The sequence below is a fragment of the Zonotrichia leucophrys genome, chromosome 14 (assembly GCF_028769735.1).
Source record: "Zonotrichia leucophrys gambelii isolate GWCS_2022_RI chromosome 14, RI_Zleu_2.0, whole genome shotgun sequence".
In the NCBI taxonomy this organism is placed as follows: domain Eukaryota; kingdom Metazoa; phylum Chordata; class Aves; order Passeriformes; family Passerellidae; genus Zonotrichia; species Zonotrichia leucophrys.
The window spans coordinates 7,375,427-7,400,575 of NC_088184.1; the positions used below are offsets into that span (position 1 = coordinate 7,375,427).

The following is a 25,149-nucleotide window of genomic DNA, read 5'->3' on the forward strand; positions in this document are numbered from 1 at the left end:
GTCAAAGCCCAGACAGATCCATTGTAAAATGAAAACCTACAATCATATCTCCATATGTTTGGATAAAACCAGCTGTATAAAGCCAAATGACTCCAGTAAGCCTGAAGTACCAGTGCTTATCCACAGGTACTCAGTGTATTCAACCTCTCTTGCTTTTAACATCAGGCATCCCATGTCTCTTTATTCCTGCATTTTCTTACCCACTTTATCACTCTTTCTATTCCTCCTGATATATTTGTTTCTTTCCTCTTTTCCCTCTCAGCTATCCAGAGCAGGGAAAGGAAAAATCTAAGACATTTGAAGAATGTCATGTAATACACATCTTCAATATGTGCAAAACCACAGAACACAACAGGCAATTCTTGCAGAAGGGAAAGAGATGAAAGTTTGAATTTTCATATACTTTGACCAAACAATTTTTGCCCTACTTCTTCACATTTCACTTAGATCAAAACATGCATGATGCTTTTTTTAAGTCTGATGTCAAGCATCATAGGTTATGAAAGACTAAAACCAAAACTGTCAGTTACCGAGTGAGGAATGCAGAACCCAAGAATAACAGTGAGACAACTCTATGTTTGTTAAAAACAATTCACTCAAATTCAAGTATTTTAATTCTACCACCAACAAGAATTCCACAAAAGAATATCACATTTTTGCACTGAAACTTCCTGCATTATCTGAACATGATCATCAAACTTTAGATATCTAAAGATATTTTTACTTCAACAATCATCAGTGCTTGGCAACACAGCTCAACTGAAAGATAAATATTGTGTAATGTCTCTACATTAGATCAATCAATTAACGTAGCAATAAATTAGTTTCATTAGCATGTTTCAGGCATTAGAAGGTGCTTTACTAATTAAAAGTCCCATATTTAAGCAAATGCTATTTCCAGTTTGTTCATGTAAATTTTATTCCAGAGTGCCTATTCTATCAGAGAGGTGATTGCTGTTACACAGCAGAGCTGGGTGTGCTGAGGGGCCCTGGAGCCGGGCAGTGCCCAGGTGTGGCACAGGCTGCCCCCCAGGGCTGCCCCCCAGCACCAGCCTGGCCCTGCACTGCAGGGTGACCCAGCTGGGCGCTGCCACTCGTGCCAGTAAGGGCACAGATGTGCACCCTGAGGGTTCACAGAATCACAGAACAATGAGGTTGGAAGAGACTTCTAAGATCAGAGTCCAACCTATGTCCCAACACCTCAAGTAGCCTATAGCACCAAGTGCCCTGTCCAGTCCTTTTTTAAACACATCCAGAGATGGTGATTGTACCACCTCCCTGGGAAGAGCATTCCAGTACTTTATTCTTCTTTCAGTGAAAAACTTTTTCCTAATATCCAACCTGTACCTTCCCTGACGTAGCTTGAGACTGTGTCCTCTTGTTCTGTTTAAGAAGTGTCATGCCATCACCCACTCAGTTTTTGAGAAATCAACCAACTCAAAATTGTATTTAAAACTTCCTTACTTTGCTTCAATATTGTTTTACAGAATTTCAGGCATTGCTTGTTTGCCTTTCATCTTACTGTATATCTGAAGATGCAATAACAGCACAACAGTCACACCTCTATCTTCATATGCAAATACATTCATGTCTGTGTATTCAAAAATCTTATTTTAACTAATATTCATGTTTCTGTGAAAAGGTTTAGGTTGATTCTTCACACTAAAACTGTGCCACATCTGCTGTACATGACCTATCCCTTGTGGGGATGAAGTCATTGAATGAAATATAATTGTTACACTAATCTGTAGTTAACTTTGAGTCTGAGCAAATGTTTTATCCCTCTAAAGCATCTCAAACCTAACTTTGAAAGGGTCAATTGTCAATTTCTTTAAAATGAACCCAGAAATACAACATTTACAGGTGCCTCACAGTAACTTTCCTAGAAGATTTATTTCATTTTTACTTGGCAGCAACATTTTAATACTTGCAATGGTATTGTAGAGAAGTTAATGTTCTTTTTATCTCCCATAATACCTCTAATATATACATTTAAATGTTCTCAATGACACACTGACAGGTGCAACTGAAACAGAAATGAGAAAACTGCCAAATCCAAACCAAACTAAAATTCTTCAATTCTTTGAGAACAAACATCTATTCGTCTACAGTATTTTAACTTCATTGTCTGCAAGACCAAAAGCAGATACTTGCCTTTTAACACAGTTTAGTGCTAAATAAATCTGAGAGGAGTATTCCCAGGATGACAGTCTTGTTTGAGTTGCTGATTGGCTGGCACTGAAATTTGCCTATCAGTCTCTCTCCATCACATTTCTCATAACTTTACCTTCTAAGAGAGTGGAAACATTTTACAAAATGAGAAAGAGGGAGAAATAGTATTTTTTTTCACTACCATTAACTTGGTGACTCAAAGACAACTCACACAGAACACCTAAGAACACAACTTCTGCTATCAAATATGCTCCTAGTAATGTCACCCAGGGGACATGGAGACAACATATTTTTTGAAAATTACAATCCTCTAATCATCACAAAGAACTTATGACTCCTTTGGTGTTCAAAAACACCCTGCAGACAACAGAACCTGCTGGTGATTTACTGAGCAGATTCTCTGCTTTTGAGAAAGCATCTGAGCAGCTCCCACAAGGGAATAAATGTCCAGCTTTGCAGCTCAGCAGAACATAAAATTGTTATTTAGAAACCACTGTAGCATGTACCTGTGGCCTACAGTATGAGATAAAAAAGTACTTAGCACAGCAATTCCTGAAAACATTCACCAAGTTGTGTTTATACCATTCTTGCATGCATTTTTATCCAAACATTTGCACTGCCAATGCAAAAGAACCAGCAAAGTGGGATAATTCTCTGCACAGCTATCAAGTGGGGTCTGTGTTTAGGAGCTTCCCATGTCCAGACTTTGCTCACAGGTAACAAACATTGTGTGGGCAGCTGGAATCTAGCCAACACTTCTTTGTGCAGGGTGGATGTAAAACACAGCTCAGGTTAAGATTAAGATTATATTCCAGATTTACAGAAGGTTTGAGGTTGGAAGGCACCCCTGGGGATCACTGAGCCAATCCCACAGGGCTGCCCAGGGCTGGGTCCTGCCAAATGCAAGCATGGAGTGTCAGCAAGCTCTGGGCAAACTGCTGGAGGGCTCCATCTCCTTCACAGTGGGGAAAAAAGGATTTTATTACTTTCCTTGCATTTCAGTTTGTGCCCATTATGAAGACATTGGAAAGAAAATCTCTTCTACAAAATTAGGACAACTGATACAGAAACCAGAGATATAGAAAATTGAACCATCACAGAACTTCAGAATTCTTTTTCCCAACCTTTTAAAGCTTTCAGCTTCTTACAGATTGGAAACATATAATCTATATAAAGGTTGAAATTGAAAGACTCAATAATACAGTCCAAAGAAATGTGATTCTTGTTGCCAAAGATCCCTCCTGGTTTTATATATATTTACAGAAAGCTAAGAGTGTGTGATAATTTTTCATGTTGATAAAAATGTGGTTAAAACACAACTGCACTTGTTGTAACCAGCTTTGTTTATCCATAGTGAACCAATAAGTGGAAATAAATGTTCATTTAGTAAGTATTAGCAGGAAGGCCTTCACCAGCCAGCAGATGTAGCAATCTAACTCAGCAGTGCCAATTCTTGATTTAGGTACTGCTCCACGTGGACTGAAAATTTATCTTCTGATGTCAATTTTATTACTGCAAAGAATTTCTTACTCAGCATGTAAACTGACAAATTAGCAGAGTCAGAATCTATTTTTTATATTAAGACATAAAAGTGGACTCTAAGGGAAACTCTTTGACCAATCCTGTGACTGAGCCAACACAGAATCAAAACTGAAAAAGATACAAACTGAGATTACAAGTGGTAGAGACTGACAAAAGAAAAAATACATCAATGACAGTTCACAGCACAAGGATTCAGAACAAGAGACACTTCCACGAGTCACAAGGAGCATTTGATACCATGATGGGAAGAAATGTAGCAAACCCATCACATCATTGTACTGCAAACTGTTAGCTGAGTTTCAAAATAAAAAAAAAAAAATCTCTTTCCTCTGTAAGAGTGCCAGGCTGTTTCATACAGATCAATGTAAATGTTCTTCCTTGTCAGATCTGTGCCTGACTGTATGGAACCACTGCCCTTGAAAGGGAGGAATTCCAAAAGGAACAAACAATAAAAATTTTAGGCAATATTCATTAACAGTGGATTCAGTCTTAGAGATATTAATCTTATGGTCTGCTCACCAAAATCATATTTTAAGATCACAATCAGGTCTTAAAAGTGATTAATTAAAACTGATCCTATAATTTCTATCCATAGGATGCCTAATGAGACATAAACTTAATGGGATTTTTCATTTGCACGCTGAAGCCTGGTCACGTAATTTTGGAGTGAGAAGAAACTCTATAAGACCAAATAATTATTTTTATTTTACATTTCATTGCTTCCTAATGTCATCTTATTGCAAAGCTGCCATACCTTTTGGTGACTTCTCACGGGCATCTCCTCACAGCACTGACTCCTCCTTCCTCACAGCCCAGCCAACAAACTCCAACTCCCTGCTCACCCACTCTTTATAGCACTCAGCCTCATTGGACACAGCTGGGGCCTGTTAAGGGCAGGCCTGCTCCTAATCTTTGGTGATTAGCACAGCTGCAACTCCTCAGGGGTGAGATCACCTTCTGCACTATCTTCATTTTCTTCCATTCTATCTCCCCACATCCTAACAGACAGATCTAATGCTCTGGAGATTTTTTTATGCATATCAAGACTGTAATTTTTTCCCCCAGACTGAGGTACCACTACTGCCTACAGCACAGTCCTAGGACTAATAACTCAATGTTTTGTAATTACTCCTTCACTGATAAAGATGCAACTAACTGTACATACATTTGTGCTACAGAGAAAAATTAAATATATCATAATTTCTGTATGTATTTACAGTGTTTTATCGTAAAATATTATTAAACCTAACAGGATATAGTAATTGCAAGTACAGTACAAAGGTTACAATTGATTAAAGTAATAAACAATTCACAGACTCCAAGATATTTCAGATCTCCTGTTGATGAAGCTCAAAATCCATTATGGAAAGACAATACTGGAGAAGTTGGCAATCTGAAGTGGAACTGAAATGCATTTTCTTTCAGATGCTTTTTAAACCCCCAGAAGTGCCAGGTCATGACTCTCAGATAATAAAGGCCATGGAGAGTTCAAATAGTCTAGAAATGATGGCACTTTCAGACACTGATAGAAGGAGCACATTTTAGAAAGGTTCTTTTTATTAATTTAATGCTGCTGCTGTAGCTGCAGAAGAGTCTGATATCTCAGTAGTAAAATGCATTAAAAAGCCATTTTGTCTGCTGCTGTAGATGAAGAATGTAGTTATTTTGCTCAACAGCTGAATTTTTCCAGAATCCCACTAGTATTCCCTGAGAAAACTATCTACTCTAGCCAAGAGAGAATGCTGATACACATGTTATATAAGAAAAAGTTCTCAGGAAATAATTCACAGATACATGTAGGAACAGAATCTCTGCCATAATGTCCAGATATCACAGAACATTCCAGTCCATTGTCTCATGCAATGTGTTAAGAATTATGAAATTGCCAAATTTAAAAAAAAACTTCCAAAAATAAAGGTTTTTTGCCACCTGTGGAACACCCACACCAGGGTTAGCAGCAGCGCAGTGCATCACAGAGGTGTTTAGGAATGGGTGATAAATGGTGTTGGCCAATTTCTTTCAGCAAATCTCTCTCTTTAGAGATAACTGCATCATTTTGTAACACAATGCTTCACTAACTAAATTGTACCCATAGAATGTTGGAACTTAAATGTGCTCTCAATAAAACTTTGCTCTTTCTGTGAAATTGATTGACTCTCTCCCACATTTCATTTATTAGAAGAAATAGAGTTGGAGGGTTTTATAACAGGGACATGGTGCTCACTCAGACTTGTGCAGCAGTGGCAGAACCATTACAGGGATCGTGATTTTAATCTGGTCCCGTGCAGGTCCCCACACCTGGCACTTCTTTTCATGAACAGAAATGTGAGATCTAAATTCTACTTACACACTTAGAAAAGAGATAAAACTAAGTATCAAAAAGCAATTGTTTAGGGCTGAGGAGTAAGAGGACACTTCTCTCCCCTCCCGCTTTAGACGTAAGTGGCCAAGAGATTATAAATAATCTGTTCTGGAAATGGAATTTCTCAGAACCAAAAAATAGTGTAATAAATTACTTCTGTAACAATAGTGTACTAAGATTTTTAAAAACCCACAAAAAGATGAGTATAATGGCATTTACAATTACACTTTACAATTGCAAATGTATTTGATATTTGCCCCTCTCTTCTTTAAAAAACAAAATCAATTACAACATAAAAGATAATTTATTTTAAATTGCTCAAAAAAAAGCTACACATGGGCACCTCAACTGGAACTTTAAACCATCTCCATCTCTCAGCTCTTAGTCAAATTCTAGACAATAAGTTCTTAGGGAGCAAAAGGCAAGTCTCTTAAGAAGTTTTCCCCACAAACATCACTTCACCATTTATAACACCATCAGCAAGATGTCTCATCAAATTGATTTCAAATCCACAGAAAGATTGGAAACTCATGAATGCCACAAAATGTATCTTGGCATTCTTCCATTCATCTATTACATTTTCTAATAAATAGAGCTTTCTTGAAATGCAATTTCAACTTGAAAATCTGACACACTCTACAAAAGACCAGGCAATAATACAACTAAATATGTGTGCTGTGATGAAACATATTCATTTGAAATTGGTCTTGAAGCTGCAAATGAATCCACCCATGGGTTCACAGGCATGGATGCACAATCCCTGTGCAGAGGCTCCTGGACAGCAAATTTCACATGAGGACTTACTGTAAATGAGTGTTCAACCTATACATAATTTGTACAGGTGTAGGGCTGACAAACCATTACACTGAAAAATTACTAGTGAAAGAACACGATTTTCAAAAACAAATTTTCATTAGTATTTTTTCCTAAATAGTTTTAAATATTTACAAATACATGAAGAAATGAGTTTAAAGGGAAAAGGGACAGCTTTACCAGATTATACCTCTTGTGTGATGGTATATCAAAGTTTAACAGACAACTGTTATTTCTGGACATATTCAACTTGAACATTAATGAAATCAAACATGCATCAGCAGACTGCAAAATTCAGCTAAAAAGAGCTCAACAGCTTGACTTTTTTATTTGGTTAGTAAGGACCCTAATAGTGCTCTACCCCCATCCAAAACAAAGATTAAAAAATAATAGAAACCCCACAGAAGCAAAAAAAAAACCAAAAAAAAACTAAGGAAGACCAAATAAAAGAAATTGAAAATACCTAATGTTTAAAGAGCATGTATGGATGTAGATTTTAAAGTCATTAGATATTTCTGAACGCTTTACACTGTGATTTTCATTCAAAATCCCCATTTAAATAAACAAAAAAAATACTATTTCTCATATTTCTTTAAATATAAAAAAAGCACCTGCAATCTGAACAGGAGCCTTCTATTTTTAAAAAAGCACTGATTTTAAGATTTGGGAGATGCTGGCATTATATTTTAAATTAATCTGTGATGAAAAAAAACTTAATATTTTCTTGAGTACTTGACAGATACTTACAGAAAAAAGGGCATCAGCTGAATAAGTGTCTCTTTTTTGGGATTGGCTGTGAATTCTGGCACAGTTTGAATAATTTTGTTCATTACATTCCTTAGGTAATTTTGTAGCTGCTTGCGTCGCTCTTCCACAAACTTTGCATCCTAAAAATAGAGAGGAAAAAATATAAATGGCACAAAGAACATGTTTCTCAACTTCATCATGTAACTAAACAGCCCTGGTAAGCATAAAAATCAGTATTTTTAAGATCTCTGTTATTATGGCTATATAAATATGTTGGCAATATGCAAAAACCCCTTGACTCTGTCCTTAGAGATAAAGGAAAATCATGAATCCTAATAAAACCTGTGTCACAAAAACATCCACTGACAGGATGTCAGATCCTCTCCCTGGCAGAATCTGTCTTCTCTGGACCATAAACCACTGCAATCTTAGAGAGGCAGAGCAGCACAGCAGCACAGAGGCTGTGGCATAAAAATTTATGCCATGTTTTTTGAGATCCAGAATCACCAGTCTTTGCAGGAGGAAATGCTGACTTACTCCCACAATGTCACCCCAATTCACACTTTTCAGATGTTGGGTTCACAAACTCCAGAATGGACAAGTATTTGTCCAGCATTTTTATGTTACTAAATTATAATTTTGTGATGATGTCTTCATATAGTAGATTTTTTAAAATATTATATCACAACTCTCATTAAAATGCTTTACTGAAGTTTCTGTAGCATTTTACATCCAGGATTTTATACTCTGTTGGCCCAAATAAATAGAATAGTTCTATAAACTCCACATTCTGCTGATGGAGCTGGAAGTGAAAAGTTTATCAGAACCAGCAAGATGCCAGGCATCCCATAAGTTCCATGTCATTGAAACCTTTTCCCTGTGAGGGATGACAATGACATGGACTATAATCTAAAGGTGCCACATTTCCCAGGAACAGGGAGCTCTCCCAGGTTCACACTGCCACCAGGTGCTGGATGCTTTATGCTCTGTCTCAGGCAGGCTGGCACAGCTCACCTGGTTAAATGGCACAGGATGTTCTTCAGGCACAAAGCCAAACCTATTATTAGACAGCAACAGCTCTCAAAAAACAACCATTATCTGAAAGATGGGTCTATTCAACCTGTATTATTTATGTCCGTAAGAAAAGGAATTTAAATTAATTCTTGTTTCTCGGGGGGGGGGGGGGAATGAACCAAGCCACCAACAAAACACCATAAATACATTTGACAACACTGAATAAATTCATTGTATGGAAAAGGTTCAGCCCATGCTGCCATGCAGGGGATGCAAATCTGAAGGTTATTGCTTCCCTAGATAGAACAGAACAACACCATCAAAGCAGGGATCCTCCTTCAAGTTCAGGAGGAATTTGCTGTAGCATTCCTAGAACCTTCACTGACATTCTGTTCTGTTCTTCCCTCTCATTAGAAGTTACCAGGAACAGGCATATTTTTAGGAATAACAAATCACACATAATTGTAGGGACATAACAGAGTAAGATGTAAGAAACTGCTGAAGACATCCATACTTACAGACTTCAAAAACTTAAGCAGTGCTTAGGATGTTTAATTAAATTGATGAAATTCCAAAATATATACAGATTAATTTTAATTTTGTTTTCTACATATCAACTTACACAGATGTCCAGTCCTGTTTTAACATTCCAGTTCTACATTAATACATTCATTTAATGTATTAATGTAATGAAAAATTAATTAATGTATTCATTAATCAAATAAATTAATTCAATGGAGATCTAAGTGAGAATTTAAAAAAATTATATATTATATACATTGCTATTTCATTTTTATCAGTCACATATTCTTTCAGCAACATACATGCCAGCTGTGTTGCAGGTGATTTGAAACTCATCCTTTATTAAACCAACAAAGCTGTGGTGCTGAAAATCCCCCCAGGCCCCTCTGCAGGGTCACCTGCCCAGCTCCCAGGGCTGAGAGCAGCTGCTGGGACAGGGCAGAGCAGAGCCTGCTCCCTGCCCTGCTGCAGGAGGACACATCTGTGCAACTGAAGCCTAGACAAGCTGCTGGGAACATTAAAGCAAACGTTTTAATTCATTATATTACCAAAAAATGGAACTATAATAATAAATAAACGTGTTCAATGCTAATAAAACAATTAGCATTGAATAGCACCTATGTAACTACTATTTTTCTTTTCACTAAGAGTTTTGTTCCCACTGGATTTTTTGGTGAGGCTCAAGGAACCCTTGTGTTCCCCTCTCTCCTCTCTGAGGATTTAAAGCCCCACATCACCCCACTGGAGGGACACTCCTTTGCTGCCACCAGCTGCATGGGCATGAAGACAAGACAGGAACTCGTGGGAGATGTCTGGGAAGAAGACAAAGTTTGTGGAAGAGCTTTGGTTCTGGAAGCTTTAACCACATGAGCAGAGGGGACATTTGGCACCTGAGCCCCTTTCAGATGGAGCCCCCCTGCCCCAGGTGCTGCCAGGCTGTGCCATGGGCAGGACAATCCTGCCTTGCTCCAGGAGCCACTCCCAGCTCAGAGCCCTCCCAGAGCTGCCTCACCCTCACTGCGCTTCTTCATTCTATTCCATAGCTGCTGTCAGTTATGTTTTCACAAACTCATATTTTCACAGATTCATAAAACCTCCATTGTTAAATACCACATTCCACAGCTTTTTCAGTTCTGAAGTTCTTTTGGTCACAAATCTTCCACAACAGTATTTTCAATTCTGAAATTACTTCAATTATGTTTAAGTTTTCTCTTAAGCAGAAGTTGCATTCCTTTAGTATTATTTCTGTACTGCAAATGTGTTTAACAAAAAACATCTTTCACAGGAAGGACTTTGCTATAGACACAGGAGCCAAATGCTGAATGTAGGTACTTTCCATCCCTTATGTTACTCCAAAGAGTCTCCTTGACTACAGAAAACAAAGGACTTTTCTAATTAAGACTGTCAGGACATGCTTAGGGAAGGCACTTTTTGCTGTTTACAGCTGAACAAATTAATGCTCATAACATGGCTATTTTTCAGCCATTTGTCCAAGAAAAAGGCAGAACGCCCCAGAAATAAAAACCCAGCCTGAAAACAGTTAAATATGTTCTTTTACTCTGACATGAATTTGATCTGTAAAACAAACACCAAGCAATCTACCATGAAATTCTGTACCATGTACCAAGGCTCGTTGTCCTCACCAGAAGCAATGTAAAGCAAGGTCAAAATGATTCAGCTCCAGGTCTGCACTTTATCATTAAACGTGCATTTTGCAACAGCAGGTTGGCTACTCAGAGCAATGATTTTAGCACAGAGCTGTTACTGCCAAGCTGTTGCAGTAATAAAGAGTTTTTGTCACAATATAGTAAACAGAACAACTGGTAACAGAAAAACACAACTGGCTCAAAGCCCGGCCAATTTTTTCAGTCTTAAATTACAAAAAGGTACCTATAACCTTCTTTTCATTGGGCCCAATTATCCCCAGCAGAAATCTAGATAGTACTTTATACATTCCAACTCGTAAACAAACACCTACTTTTATTTACAAGCAAAAAATACAGGGAAATTTTTTGCTGTGGGTTTGTATCAGTGACTCCCACCTCCTACTTTTAGTATACATCTTTGGTGATTGTATGAGTTGATAGAAGCCTACATTTGCATTTGTACTCACACAGAAAACAGCAAAGATCTTCCCCTAGGGTTCAATACACACATTTACATACACTTGATGTGAATGTATTTTGAGGACAAAGTAATTTTGTTGGAATTATCAATATATTTGCAAGAAACCTTTGCATTTTCACATTATTAAAGGTTAGATTTCATAGTTTCATTTTTAGGGAAACAAATACATACACAGAAAGATAAAGCAGCAGTACTTAAATAAAGACCCACTTTTTCACTGAAGTTTTTTAGGCATATTTTCTAAAAAAATAAAGGTGCTACTGTTTCTGCACTAACTAGAGTGAAAGTAATTTACTAACCTACAGTTCAAGAGCACATAGTTTTGATTAAGAGACCACAAAATTTCAGTTAACAAGCAAAAAACTTCTTCAGATTACAGAAGCATCAAAACACATCTGGTAAAATATTTTTAATCTGCAATTCATGTCTCCCAAAATGTTGTATGAGCTTTCTTTTGACTGATAATTTGCCACGTCTCTTCTGCCCATAGCAAAATGCTAGTATCAAATTACAAATATCTAAATATTGTAATAGATAATGGAAAAGTTATAAAGTCTCAACATATATTAGAAGATGCTGTTAAGGTGTAAAACAAAGAAGCAGAGTCTTGATGCACCATATTTCATGTTCTTTTGCAGTTTTTCATTACAAGCCAAGTTCATTCCCACTTGCAGTTGAAATTGTTTCACACAACTGCTGGTCTTTTATACACACTGCTAGTATGGAACAGATGGTGAAACACTGATATTCTTCATTATTAATGGGACAGCTCGCTTAAGATGTTTCAAATATTTTCCAGGAGCTTTTGGAAATGCTATGATTGCCATGGTTACCTGCCATGATTTAGGGACAGATAAAACACTTTTAGATTCTGGGCTTGGTGCTGCTGCAATCAACATCAAACTCACTGCTCCTGAGGTTCTAACCAACACTTAGCATTTTACCAACCTCCTGCTGGTAGCACAGGGGAAAAGATAACCCAAACAAAACCAAACAACAAAACAGCTGAGGGCTCAACCCAACTCCATTAAGATAAAAGGAAATATGAAATAAAAGGAAATATGGCTTTAGGACTTTAATCAGCCTCTGATACCACACAATGCATCCCATCCTAAATGAAGCTGACAATAATGCTATTCAAAATTGAACCTGCAAATGCAGGAATAAACTCAGGTTATTCTAATGTAGCCTAATCTTTTCCATCATTTTGGCCAACTAGTCTTAGCAAAATTATCATATCAGTTTTTATCTATTTATGAGGCACCAAATGCTAACCTCAAAATGAAGCTGGCAATCAGAAGCTGAGATGGGAGCTAATTAAATATTCAATTGCTGAGTCATTCTCACTAGTTGTAATTAAAAGTTATATAGCAAATATTCACTTTACAGACTGACACCTTTACACAGATCACAGTAAAATAAAACTTCAGTACATCTGTCCTTAAGTAGCTATTAAACATAGCATCATAAAACTTTTAGGAAGGTACAGTTTCCAAACCTAAATATACCAGATGCCACAATATTACACAAAAATAATCTCAAAATTATTGAAACTACATAAACTTTAAATTTCCATCTTACTTGTATTGCCAGATTCTGTATGGCAGAACCAGACCAGCATTATACAACATAACAAAGGGATACAATACATGAAATTGTCATTTTCCCCATCCCAGTGTGAGATTTTTTTGTCCATTTACTGTTCAGTGGAACAAACAGCAATTTAAGAGGATGAGATACAAAGAAGAAATCAAGGAACTGTCAGTTTTGAAAAGAAATCTATTTTCCTTTAAACAGAGATTTAGTACATAATTGTAATTATTACTCTGTGTTTCTCTACTAAAATAGCTGATGCATTTCCATCTCCAGCTCTGGGTTCATTTCAATGGTACCAGAAAAGTGCTTTTAGATAAAGGAGTTTGAAAAAGGCATTGCTGCAAACCCAGCCAGCAGCAGACATGCTGAGTGTGAGCTGCAGTCCTGCAATGCCCTCAGTCAAGCACAATTTATTCAAAGCAGCATTTTAATCAGTAAATATGCCAACAGAAAAAAGAAAGCTTGAGAATAAATCTAAAACTGATCTCCTTTTACTGTTATTGTTAATGCCACTGTCAGGCAAAGAACTTGGTAATGCTATGCTAATAAAATCCAGTGTCATCTAAATATTTTGTTATTTAAAGACATATGCCAACCACGTGTTAATTTGTCAACTGGTCAGGAATCAACTGTTAATTAAAATGCATCAATAAAAAACTGCAGCAAGACCCCTAGGGCTCATCCCTTGCTCAGCTATTGAATAGGGAAACATTCTCTGTTTTCTCCTCAGATAAAGTATTAGCAGTCTACCCTATAATTTTATTCAGGAGATTCTGCAAACTACAACACAACAGTTCATGAAATTGAGATCCATTTTTTCACTAGCCTATATTACAGTAATAACTATCAACAATATTAGTTAAAATGTGTCTCAGTTCAGTGCTTCTCTCCAACACTGCAGTTTTCTTTCCTAATTTCATTCTTTAATCTGGTTGAAAATGCCCTGAAGACCAATAAAGACAGACTCTGAATTTAAAATAACAACAAAATAACCCACCTCAAAATCCTTTAGAAACATGGTACATACACTGCTTACAATGTATAAACTTCTATACACAGTAAGCTTACAGTGATGAAAAAAATCAATAAATTGATAAAAAAATCAATAATGAAACAAAAACTTAACTCTCATATAAAATTCTAGATTCTTCTTTAACAAAACTTTCATTCATATACATTCAGATGGGATGATTCTGTTTCCTAAAATACAAGTTGAATTAATGAGGAATATTGATATTAAGTGCCCATAATTTATTGTGCCTTCATGCAAAGATATTTTACATGATACAATGAAAAAAGCCAATTTTTTCATGCAGGAAGTGCCTACTTCACATGATCTGAAGTATTTAATAGTTTGTGTTCTTATTAAAAAATTAACAATAAATATCTTTAGTACTAGCAACTACCCAAAAAGCTGTATAGCAACTAAGATTAAAATTTCCCAATATTTATAAAACAATACATTTTGGGAAGGAGAAGAGAGGTGAAATCAAGCCCAACGATATGTAAGGAAAGGGAAAAATGTGGGTAAAATCTCAAATTCAAAAAAAGAAAGTATTACTTTTATTTTTGTAATTAGGTGTCCCTGTTAAGATTTCTCTGAAAGGAAGTTTATTAATCCAAGTAACTTGGTAATTTAGCATCACCACCACAATAAGAAATAAATATAGAAAATTTATTTTTATATTTTCATTTTATACCAGGAGGCTACTAGAATATCTAAATGACGCATGAGTTGTTATAAAACTGCCATATTTTTATCTAGCAGTTGTCCAAGCAGCATGTAAATTACTTTCCTTTTTTTCCCCATAATGTCATGATGCAAAGCAACACCATCTGAACTGTTTCTATGGGCTCTATATTCAATAATTTGTTAGAATAAATTGCTTCTCTTGATTATAGCATTACAAGACAGCAAGAATAAAAACATCTCTTGACGGGCAAAGTTTTGTTTTGTAGACCCTAAATAGTCTGCATTCCTTCTTCCTAAACTTCAACAGCAATTAGCAGGAAATTTTTCTAACTTGAAAAGAAAATGACTCAATTCACTATTTCATTGAAATGGTGCCCTTGAGCACCAAATGAACAGATTAATTCAGTGAGACATTCTGATGGAGATGGAGAAGCACGAGCTGGAGAACTGTTTACCTTTTAAATTAAAGCCCTGAAAATGAAATGTGCTGCTCTGCACTCTGCTCAATTTAACCTTCATGCCGAGTTTCAGGTAACCCAGACATTTCATGCCACACAATGGCAAGCATTTACTATAAAGTATTTGTCATATAAAAGCCAACCATTTCCTGCTGACTTATTTCTCTTCTCTTGGATACTGATATGACAAAAAAATGGAAATGAAGAAGAACTGAGTGCTCTTTTCTAAGTGCTGTATACATAAAATATCAACTGCAGTCTTATGCAGTAGAAAACCCAGAGGATCTGGATTCAAAATCTGAAATACTCTGCATTCCCCCTTAGTGTGCAGGTGACAGTGTTAGGAAACAGGTGGGCTGTGACTAGAAATCTTAATGACTATGCCAAGAGTCACATTATTTTTATTTCCATTTGTATGGTACCACAACTAAGTTACATATTTGAAAACCAATTTGTATTCATTTAATCCCAATTGCTATTTTAAAGCTTCTTTGAGAATCGAACTTTTCAGCTACAAAGTAACACAGTGAACTTACAGCACAAAGTTTCTTTTGTGGCTTTAGAATGGGAAAAAAACTGTGGTATGTTATAGAATTATCACATACAACCATATATGAGATTAATTTGAGTTCCTTTCCTGGTCTGAGCACAATACAAATGGGTCCATTTCTTTCCCTTTTACCCACACTATAGCACAAGCATATCTGTCAAATATATATTAGCTACAGTTTCTCCTGTAACCCACAAGGCAAAAGACTGTATGAAAATAAGTCAATACACTAGTTAAGCCCACTAAGAAGGTTGAAAACTAAAATCTACTTACTTTGAAAGTCAAGAATAATACAGAATTTAAGCTTCTATATTACATCATAGCTAAGCAGCATTAGTGAAAGCAATATTTAACTTCAAATTTTTAACATCTAACTTGAGGATTTATATTTTCAAGGCTTTTCTCCTTTAATAAATGTATCCCAATTTTGAAACATCAGAGAGTCATAATTTTCTACCAATTCTACTAGAAGACATTGGATATCAAAGCTTAGTACCAAGAAACATTATTTAGCCCCCTGTCCCACGTGCATTAACAACAAGTTTTGCTTTCTTCTCAGCTCCCCCTGCCAGTCTGACTTTGACAAACTAATCTGATGAAAGATGGTTCCTGTGAGCTCCTAAATCTCATAGAGGACAAAAGCAGATATATCTGTACTTCTGATTCAATGCAAGCCAAACACATACTTAAATTTTAGGATGCCCTGAATTGTTTTGCTGAATTTTGACAGAAAAACAGCCAAATCTAAAATGAAATTACTTCCTCCTCTAAGATTCTTCCTGCACCATCCTATTTCAAACATTCCATATGTCTTCTGTTGTTGTTTATGTACTAGTTAAACAGGAATTGTTATACTTCCCATTTTCAAATACATATTTTATGTGGGAGGGGTGTGTGTGTTTCTTAAAAAACCTTGTTCCTATCATGCTGCTTCCCTTTCCAAAGGGACTTCAGTTCCTCCATCATCTGGTCTAAAAGCAGCTTTAAGGGCATGCTGTCTGTGAATAGACAGGTCCTGCTCACCAAAAATGGCAATCAGCTTTTGCAGGAGAGAAATGCATGACAGAGGTTACACAGCAATAACACCATATGAAACCCTTAACAGCAAAAATGCTAACACTCAAACTCTAATTTGAATGGCTTCAAATTTCTTTTTATATATATAAACTTCATATTTATATATTTCTTCATATATATATACACACACATAGAGCCAGACAACTCTACTTGACCAACTTCCTTAAAAATCAATAAACACTGTAAGCACAACAGCAAGCTCTATTGTTTTCTTTTACTTGCAATAAAATCTTTATCTTCTCTGCTTTTTAATCCTAAAATAGTTATCCTGCAGCCTATCTTAAACTCTTCACTATCTTCAGCAACAGGCAAACAAACTCTGATAAAAGGCAGCTTTGCTGTTGGGAACAAAAGAAAAGGAATCCATCTGCACTCTGCGGGCAAAGGCAAGTTTCACTGACATAAATGGGAGAAAGAGCTCCTGGGAGCAGAACTTGCAGGATCACAACACACATTCCTGAAGGCAACTTCATATAGATCCCAAATGGGGTCTGATGTTGCCACATGTATGCTCATGTATGTGTATATACCAACAGAATCTTTTTCAATACATGCACATGATATTTTTTAACTTTTTAAAATAGGGACATATACAAATTAATCTACATATTAGGGTAGCCACTGATGGGTGAAAAGTAGCTATTAATTTTATTAAAGTAACATTTGAAACATTTATTTTAGAGTTCTGTATTGTTCCCCCAATGCAACTGAGAAGTCACAGCAAAGTCATTCTTCTGATCTCAAAGTGCTGTGTATCCTTTCCATGTGGGGTATCCAGTATTTTAAAGGAAAGCAGGGGATATCATGCAGTCAAGTCAGCACTCAGGGCAAAGCTACCTGATTCAATTTCTCCTCACTTAGACAATCAGTGAATTCAGGTCTTCAGTGGAACCAAAGAACAATTTCTATTTTGATATGCCCTCTACTGGGACAACACTCTTGCAAGAGGATTCTTAATTAGATCTTTACTCAATTACTACAATCTGCCCAATGTAGAAGCAGCAACTGGGATTTTAAGGCTGCTGCAATATTTAAAAAATTAGACTAGTCAGTCCAGTAAATATTCATGTATTAATATTTCATTATTATTTTGAGAGACACCAACTACAACACCAGCAAAGGTTCAGAAGCCAAATGTAAGCTAAATGTTATCTTAAATAAAAAAATTTAAATTGTATTTGTATTGCAAAAACCTACAGGGAAGCCTTTCCAATCAAGTGGTGACTGTACAGAGCTCCTCCTGACGGGCTCCCCAGCAGCAGGCACACTGCAGGGCTGCCCCAGGGAACCCAGCCCGTCCTGGGCACTCCTGCCAGGAAGGCAGCAGGGACAATCAGTGAGAATGGACAGATGAGTTCAAAAGATCCAAGGTACCTGAAGACTTGCTAAAAGGAAAAAAAATCTATCTCATGTAAGAAAAATCAGTTTGAAATTACAAACCTTGGTATATACAGCTACATAGAAAATACTGAGCAAATCACAAACCAGGCTGATACATGGGGAACATGTTTTAAAATTACAAAACCTGAACAGTTCAAATGTTAACAATACAGCTGAAATTTGTAAGTTTTAAAGAAATTGATCTGCATGTTAAAAATAATTAAAATATATGCTGAGTATATGACATTTCTCTTATACACACAACACAAGGGAACAAATGTATTTCTTGTTTTACTCAAACATGGCAATGAATTGAAAAAAGAACCCTTATTCTTGTCAGGATACTCATAAAAATGTTGACAACTATTTGCTACCAGCACTGAAAGATCTTTAGTTGAAGATACACAGCATGGGCACTAGTATATATGAAAATTAATACATGGACTCTTGCCAGCATTATTATTTTCCTTCAGTAAATATCTAACTTGATTCAAAGCAACATTTATAAAAGAAATTACTCTCATCCCTGCTTTATTTTAGTTCAAACTTTAGTTCAAACTAAATTCAAATGTTAAACTAATATGCTGAAAATGAGGTTACCAAGCTGAAAGGCAAATACACACTCTTCTTTGTAATTGCAAAAAGGTTACTTGTCCAAAGCAGTCTTCTTTCCTCTTTTCAGCTATTTTTCAACTAATTGGTTTTCTGTTATTAAATGTAGGTTTCCTCAAGCATTAAAGCTAGTTTTTAATATTACACACATAATTTGTTGAAATACCATGAACATGAACTTTTAAGATAAATTGTCTCAACTGAAGGAAAACAAATGAAAGGCAAAAACACATTACAAATTATCAAGATTCATATTATTATTAATAATTAGTTATAATTGTTAAATATTTTCAAATTCCACTGCTACTTGATGAAGATATATAATCTTTGATTTTTCAACTTTTTTAAAATACTCATTCAGCTGAAATTCTGCTTTCTTTTTGCATTTTCCCAATGTGAAACTCTGCAACTTTGCATTTGAATCTGACCTCCCTGAGTTCTACTGCAGTAAACAGGGAAAATATGCATGAAAATTAAAACTTCTCTGTATTTTATTCTACATTGCTCTCTTCTAGTTAAGTTCCTTCCTCTGAGCTCCAATATTTTGCACAGCAAAGCACTGGACAGTATTGTATCCATCTGCAGGAGTGATTCCAGGTCATTCTGAAGAATATGGTGTCCTCTTGTGGTCCTGGGGGTTCCTAAACCTGGGACACACAACTGAACATGAAATTCAGGGCTGGTTTCAATTACAGCAAGACCTTTGGATGCATCTGACATATACAAGAAGCAAATCACCTTCATTAACCCCACAGAACAGAAGGGATGCAGTGAATAAACTCATTCAGGATATAAAAGGATACCTCAAGGATATAAAAGCATCAATGCCATTTTCCAAAAGCTGTAAAATTATCATTTTTAGCCATTTACACATGGAGGACTGGTTTTTACCAATATGTTATTTGGGCATCTAATAACACTGAGAAGTTGCAATGGATTTGAAAACCATAGACTGATATAAGAGATACTTTTGTTAGCAGAATTCAGCTACTGAACCACTTCTTTAGGCATTGATTTAAGATTGTGTTGATTAATCTAGAAATGGAAAGCCTGCTCTAATTCTATCAAAACCAGCAAAAGTAATATCATGACAAAAAATATCTACTGAAATCTAACTGCATATTTAAAGGTAAATGGGCTGTGGTAGCCACTACATTTAAAAAGCAGCATTGAAAAAAGTAGTATTGGCAATATCTCTTCTAATGTTCATTACCAAACACTTCCATGTGTAACACCCTGCACAAATCCTCATCCTAAACTGAAAGTTCTGCACAATTCCAAGACAGACATTCCTGCTGTCATCTTATTGCAGGGGTTCCACACTGCTGTCTCCTTACCACAACAGTTCCACACCTTCTTGGTGTTTCTCATGGGCAGCTCCTCACAGCACTGACTCTTTCCTCTTCCCAAAGCAGCCACTGACTCCAGTTCCCTTCTCACCCAGCCACCCCACTCTTTTCTAGCACTCTGCTTCTCATTGCTTACAGCTGTGGCCTGGTAAAGTCAGGCCTGTACCTGATCTTTGCTAATTGGCCCAGCTGCAACTCCTTAGGGGTGAGATTACTTTCTACACTCTCTTTAGTTTCTTATATTCTATTCCCCTACACATTCCCACATGAATTAATTAATTTTATACTAAATTTTTAAACCTTCATTTTAAACCTTCAACTGGCCATGGAAAACAGGGCCATCTCAGAGCCTTTAACCCATCTCAGTCAGCACAGTTATTTTCCAAATGGTACAATTTCCAAAGGGGAACACATTCTGTGACACATAGAAAATAGCCCCACTAAAAGGACAAAAATCTGCCTGCACAATGTGCTGTATAAAACAACTCCAGTGTGACAGACTGAGCCTTGCACAGCTGAGGTGACAATGTCACCCTGTGACTTGCCGGGTCACAACCACAGCACTGCCTCACATCTCATAACAGGAGACTTTCAGGAGTGCAAGGGATGGCACCCACTTCTTACTGTAAAGAAAGAACTTTTTCTCTGAGATCTGATAAGTGGTTGTGGGTTTATGCAAGATTAAGGTAGAATTTTGGCTCAAAGCTAAAGCACCGTAAGAATAAGCAATGCAAATTTTTTAATGAGTTGCTCAACTGATAATTTTGTATGCATCAACTGTGCAACTGAAGTTGTAACTCAATTAGTATTTAAAGTAATTAAAGATGAAAGAGTATCCAAAAAAGCTTAAAAGGCGTCTTTTGTAATTTACTGAAGTGGCTGATACTCCATCACTTCAAAAAAAGGAGAATTAGTTATGTAACAAAGAAGAAAATGCCTGGTTTCCATTACAAACCCTTCCACTAAAAATTAAATGAAAAATGCATGATCTTCTAGTAGATGAAAAAAAAACAGGAAAGCTCCTATAAGTACTTCCATTTCCTCAGTCAGCAGGCAATGAACCATATTAACTGGACCTTATGCCAAGCAAACAGACACATGGATTTTATTGATACATTTCCTATATATCTGTATCACCACCACCACATTATGTGCATCACTGCCATTTCACATGTGCCAAACTTACCTACTCATTTTTACAAAATACCTGGGAAATCATTGGAAGTCAAAGTTACTATCTTTAAACATTCATAATCCACATTCACTGACATCTGAATGTCAGTAAGGAATTTCTAACTTTTTTCTATTTCTTTTTTAAAATTCATATTACTTCATACAAATTAGCAAAGATTGTTTTTCTAACACAGACAAAGGACAATTGTGGCATTTTAATAATATACCTTGTACTGCGATCATAAACCAAACACAGTGCCATGAAGATCTGAGTTTTGCAGTCATTATGTCAGCTGTCTTTTGATGACTACAAGGATCACTATGGCTGGAGTTTCTAAAATATTTTATATAAGAACTCAGTGACACAAAGGTAAAAAAATAGTAAAAAGACAAAGTCCTTTGTAAAAGCTAAAAAATTTGCTTAACCTTAAAAACTCTAATTTAAGAACCCAGCAGTTTAGTAAAGATGTTTCAGTCATAAACACAATTTAAATCTCCAATATATTGGAGATTTTACTTGTGATAGCTAAAAAAACTTTTAGATAATTCCTACATTGCAAAGGAAAAATTACTTCAATTACTTCTCAATCCTTACTGGACTTGCAGTGTATGTATTTATGCTCTTGATCAGTTGGAAGTTTTGATGATTAGAGACTTTAATTACATGGCACTACATATTTACTACATACATACTACAATATTTACTGTTTCATTTCAAAATCCCTATATGACAGAAGAACACAAATTCCCATTTTAAAATGGCAGGGCTAAGACACAAAGATACAGATTACAGGAATTAAGTACCTATATGTCTTTAAAAAGCTGGTTTAAAGAACTTAAAAGTGTTGGTGAAGAGTGCAGGAATTCAAGGAATTTAGATTCATATTTTTTGAAATTTAGAGAAAGATTTGATTAATTACTCACCAGTGTTAATTGCTGGCACTTTTTTGGAGAGAAATGGAGAAGAGACTTCATTTTACATACAAGGCTGTCTAGCAGAGTTTTTGAGGGTTTGTGCATTTGTGTACTACACCAATATTCCATTCAATACAACTTCTCAGTAAGTGGAAAAACCAATGCATTACCTCCATCAGTGAATCTCCAGCTGGCAGGGGGAAAGTCTATGAAAATAGCAGCTACTAGCAGGTATGAAAATATTCGAGTCACCTCATTTTTTGTGTATGGATAAGAGAGGTTTTCCCCCAACTTCTACTGATACTGTGAGTTCAAGTACCTTGTTTCCAATGGCCTTTTTTGGTGGGAAGTTAAAAGTCCTCACTTGCTGGTACTTATTCTGTAACTTCTGATGCAAGCTTCTGAACTCTGCATACCTTCGATAGACATTCCACTCATCATCCTTTATCCTGATATAAACCTGCAAAACACAGACAGGGAAGGGAATCATGTAAAGAAAAGCAGGGCTGGTGTGTGTCCTTCACTCCCCAAAGCCTCCTGGCTCAGCACCTTCATGTGAGACACCACAAGCTCCAGGACCCACGGCCCCAGATCCACGGCTGACTGCATTTGCTGGTGCTGTTGCACACGTCATTAACCTCATTCTATCCCTTCTCCCTTTTCCTCCTTTTTCTCTCTTTCTCCTATTTTAATCAAGACAAACACAGCTTGCTCATTTTAACATGACTCTGGGGCAACCATGGCAGCACTTCTTGTTACCATGGTTTCCAGCATATTCTACTACACAGTGACCAAAGGGAAAAAATAATTTAATACCACCATGAAATTGATTTCTATGTCCTCAACAGAGTTTTTCAACTTTGTAAATTAGCTTTGTAGCATCAGAATTGCAAAACCTAATTTTATCCAAAGTATGAAACTTAATTTACTTCCTAACAAAATTACATTGAAAATTAAACTAGAAATTTTATTGTTTGGAAAATAAACACAGTTCATTCTTTCAGCTTGTATAGGACATTAAGTATAATTTAACACAGCTGTAGTTTTTGTGATTCTGTTTTTGTTTGCTGCTCATTATTTCATGAGCTTATTACCAATTACATGCTAAATATTCGCTTTCTCTAGGAAAATGTCATGCAGAAGTGAAATATACTTACAGAAAACTGAGATTTCGCTCTTTCCTAGGGAATGGCACAGTTTAAAAGAATGCTGAAGCAGCACAAGTCAGAAACTCTAAACCAAGCATCAGAACTTAAGATCCAGAGTGACCTTTCCCTCTGCTCCTTCAATGCAATCTGTAGTTTATTCATTCATGCATGTGTGTGTGTATGTTAATAATCTCAGTATTTTACATCAGGAATTAAACTGGAACAGTACTGATGACGCTGCCTTGCAGTTCCAAAATCCCCCAGTAATTTAGTAGTAAATTGCAAGGCAAATATCAGGAGAACACTTATGTAAAAAAGCAACACCAACCACGGTCACACAGAGTGGGCAGTAACAACTGTATTTTTGTGGAAACTAGATAAAAATAAAATTTGGATTTTGATGTGCCCAATTTCAACACTGAATTGCAGCCTTTCCTGGTGACTGAGGTATGGTCCTTCTCTCTGAGATATTGCAAGTCCTCCAGAGAAAAAATTCAATTTTTCTAAGGACTGGAAGTATTTCAGAGATTAAGTGACTGTGTTTTCCCACAAACACTGCCCATGCTTTGGTCGTTCTGAAGCTCTCTCTTCAGACACCTAGTTTCTCAAATTTATAGGAGGCTTCTTTGCAACACTGCAAATACACTGTATTATGCAGATACCACGCAAATTTTGTCAAATTAGAATATTTCAGTGTAGAAAACACTAATACATTTACTACAGGAAGACTATCATTCCAAAAAAGGAATGCTATAATTCCAAAATTAGCACATCTAAATTGAAAAGATCCAGAGTATTGTGAATTACAAATGCATATGTAAACAAAAATTCAACTAGTTTTGGTAACAAGAATTCAGATACTGTAATGAAGGAACCACAATAGTAAGTCTGCAAGAACTATTCAGAATTCTTTTTCACTTTGAAAACAAAGCCAGAATAATTAAAACACCTACAGGACTATCTGTTTTAACAATTGAGTACATCTTTGAAGGCAAATAAAGGAATACATGAAATGCAACTATTTTACATAATTCTAATCAAATCTATTTAATGTAGTAAAAATTATATTAAAATCTTTATTCACCCGGCTCTAAGGCCTCTCCCTGCCTATTCTCACTTCAACCTGTATATTATTTGTAATTCTGTATACATTCCCAAGATTCATGTCTCAATCTCCCTGTTGGGGGCAGGAATGACAAAAAAAAGGTTAAATTATTTTAAACTAAGTTATTTAATATGGAAATCCTAATTTAACTAAGCACTTATCTTTGCACATGTGACTTGATGAATCATGCAGTTTAACATTACCTGCTAAGCTGTAACCCACAGTTAACTAAGGAATCTGTACACTGTAATTGAAATTTTTCAGGACTGCAAAAACATAGATTGATTTCTTAGATACAACTATTGGAAAATTTCTTACTGCTCTATGTACATAGATATTGATTTCATTTCAACAGCAAGAAACAAAAATGCAACATTTGGAGCCCCGTGCCTTATTGAATTTATTGACAATCAACTAATAGACTGTGAAAGGTACATTAAAGCTCATGATGCAGCACACATTTAAACTTTTAGTATTCTAATAATATTCTCAGAGGGGAATACTATTCCCAAGCCATGGGATTGCTACACTCTTAATGCACATTCACTTGGGAAATCAAACTAAGTAAACACTAAATGTAGAATTATTTGGATAAACTTATCCTAGTCTAGTCACTGAAGGCATATAGTTATCCTAGGGCCATGTTCTAGAAAGTTGAAATGACTACTTTCAAGTTTATTCTCAGATCAATTTAAAAGTTTAATATTAAATCATTTTATTTCCTTTCTGATTCCCCTGTTTTCCTGATATCATCCAATTCCTAACCTACTTAAATAATTTTCAGGGTAATGAAA

The 25,149-nt window shown here is 36.0% G+C and overlaps 1 protein-coding gene across 5 annotated transcripts in view; it reads right to left on the bottom strand.

Annotated features, from left to right (window-relative positions):
* Positions 1-25,149, bottom strand: part of SNX29 (sorting nexin 29) — a 113,409-nt gene that overhangs the window by 23,961 nt on the left and 64,299 nt on the right. For 2 of the 5 annotated variants that reach the window (XM_064726328.1, XM_064726329.1), the window contains 2 exons: positions 22,422-22,562; positions 17,292-19,325 (listed from right to left, as the gene is read on the bottom strand). In XM_064726328.1, coding sequence (XP_064582398.1) covers positions 19,023-19,325; positions 22,422-22,562 — 444 coding nt within the window. In that variant the 3' untranslated portion in view covers positions 17,292-19,022. Of the gene's footprint in view, positions 1-7,636; positions 7,777-17,291; positions 19,326-22,421; positions 22,563-25,149 lie in introns of those variants that run through there. The other 3 variants (XM_064726331.1, XM_064726332.1, XR_010442085.1) reach the window with 3 other exon arrangements.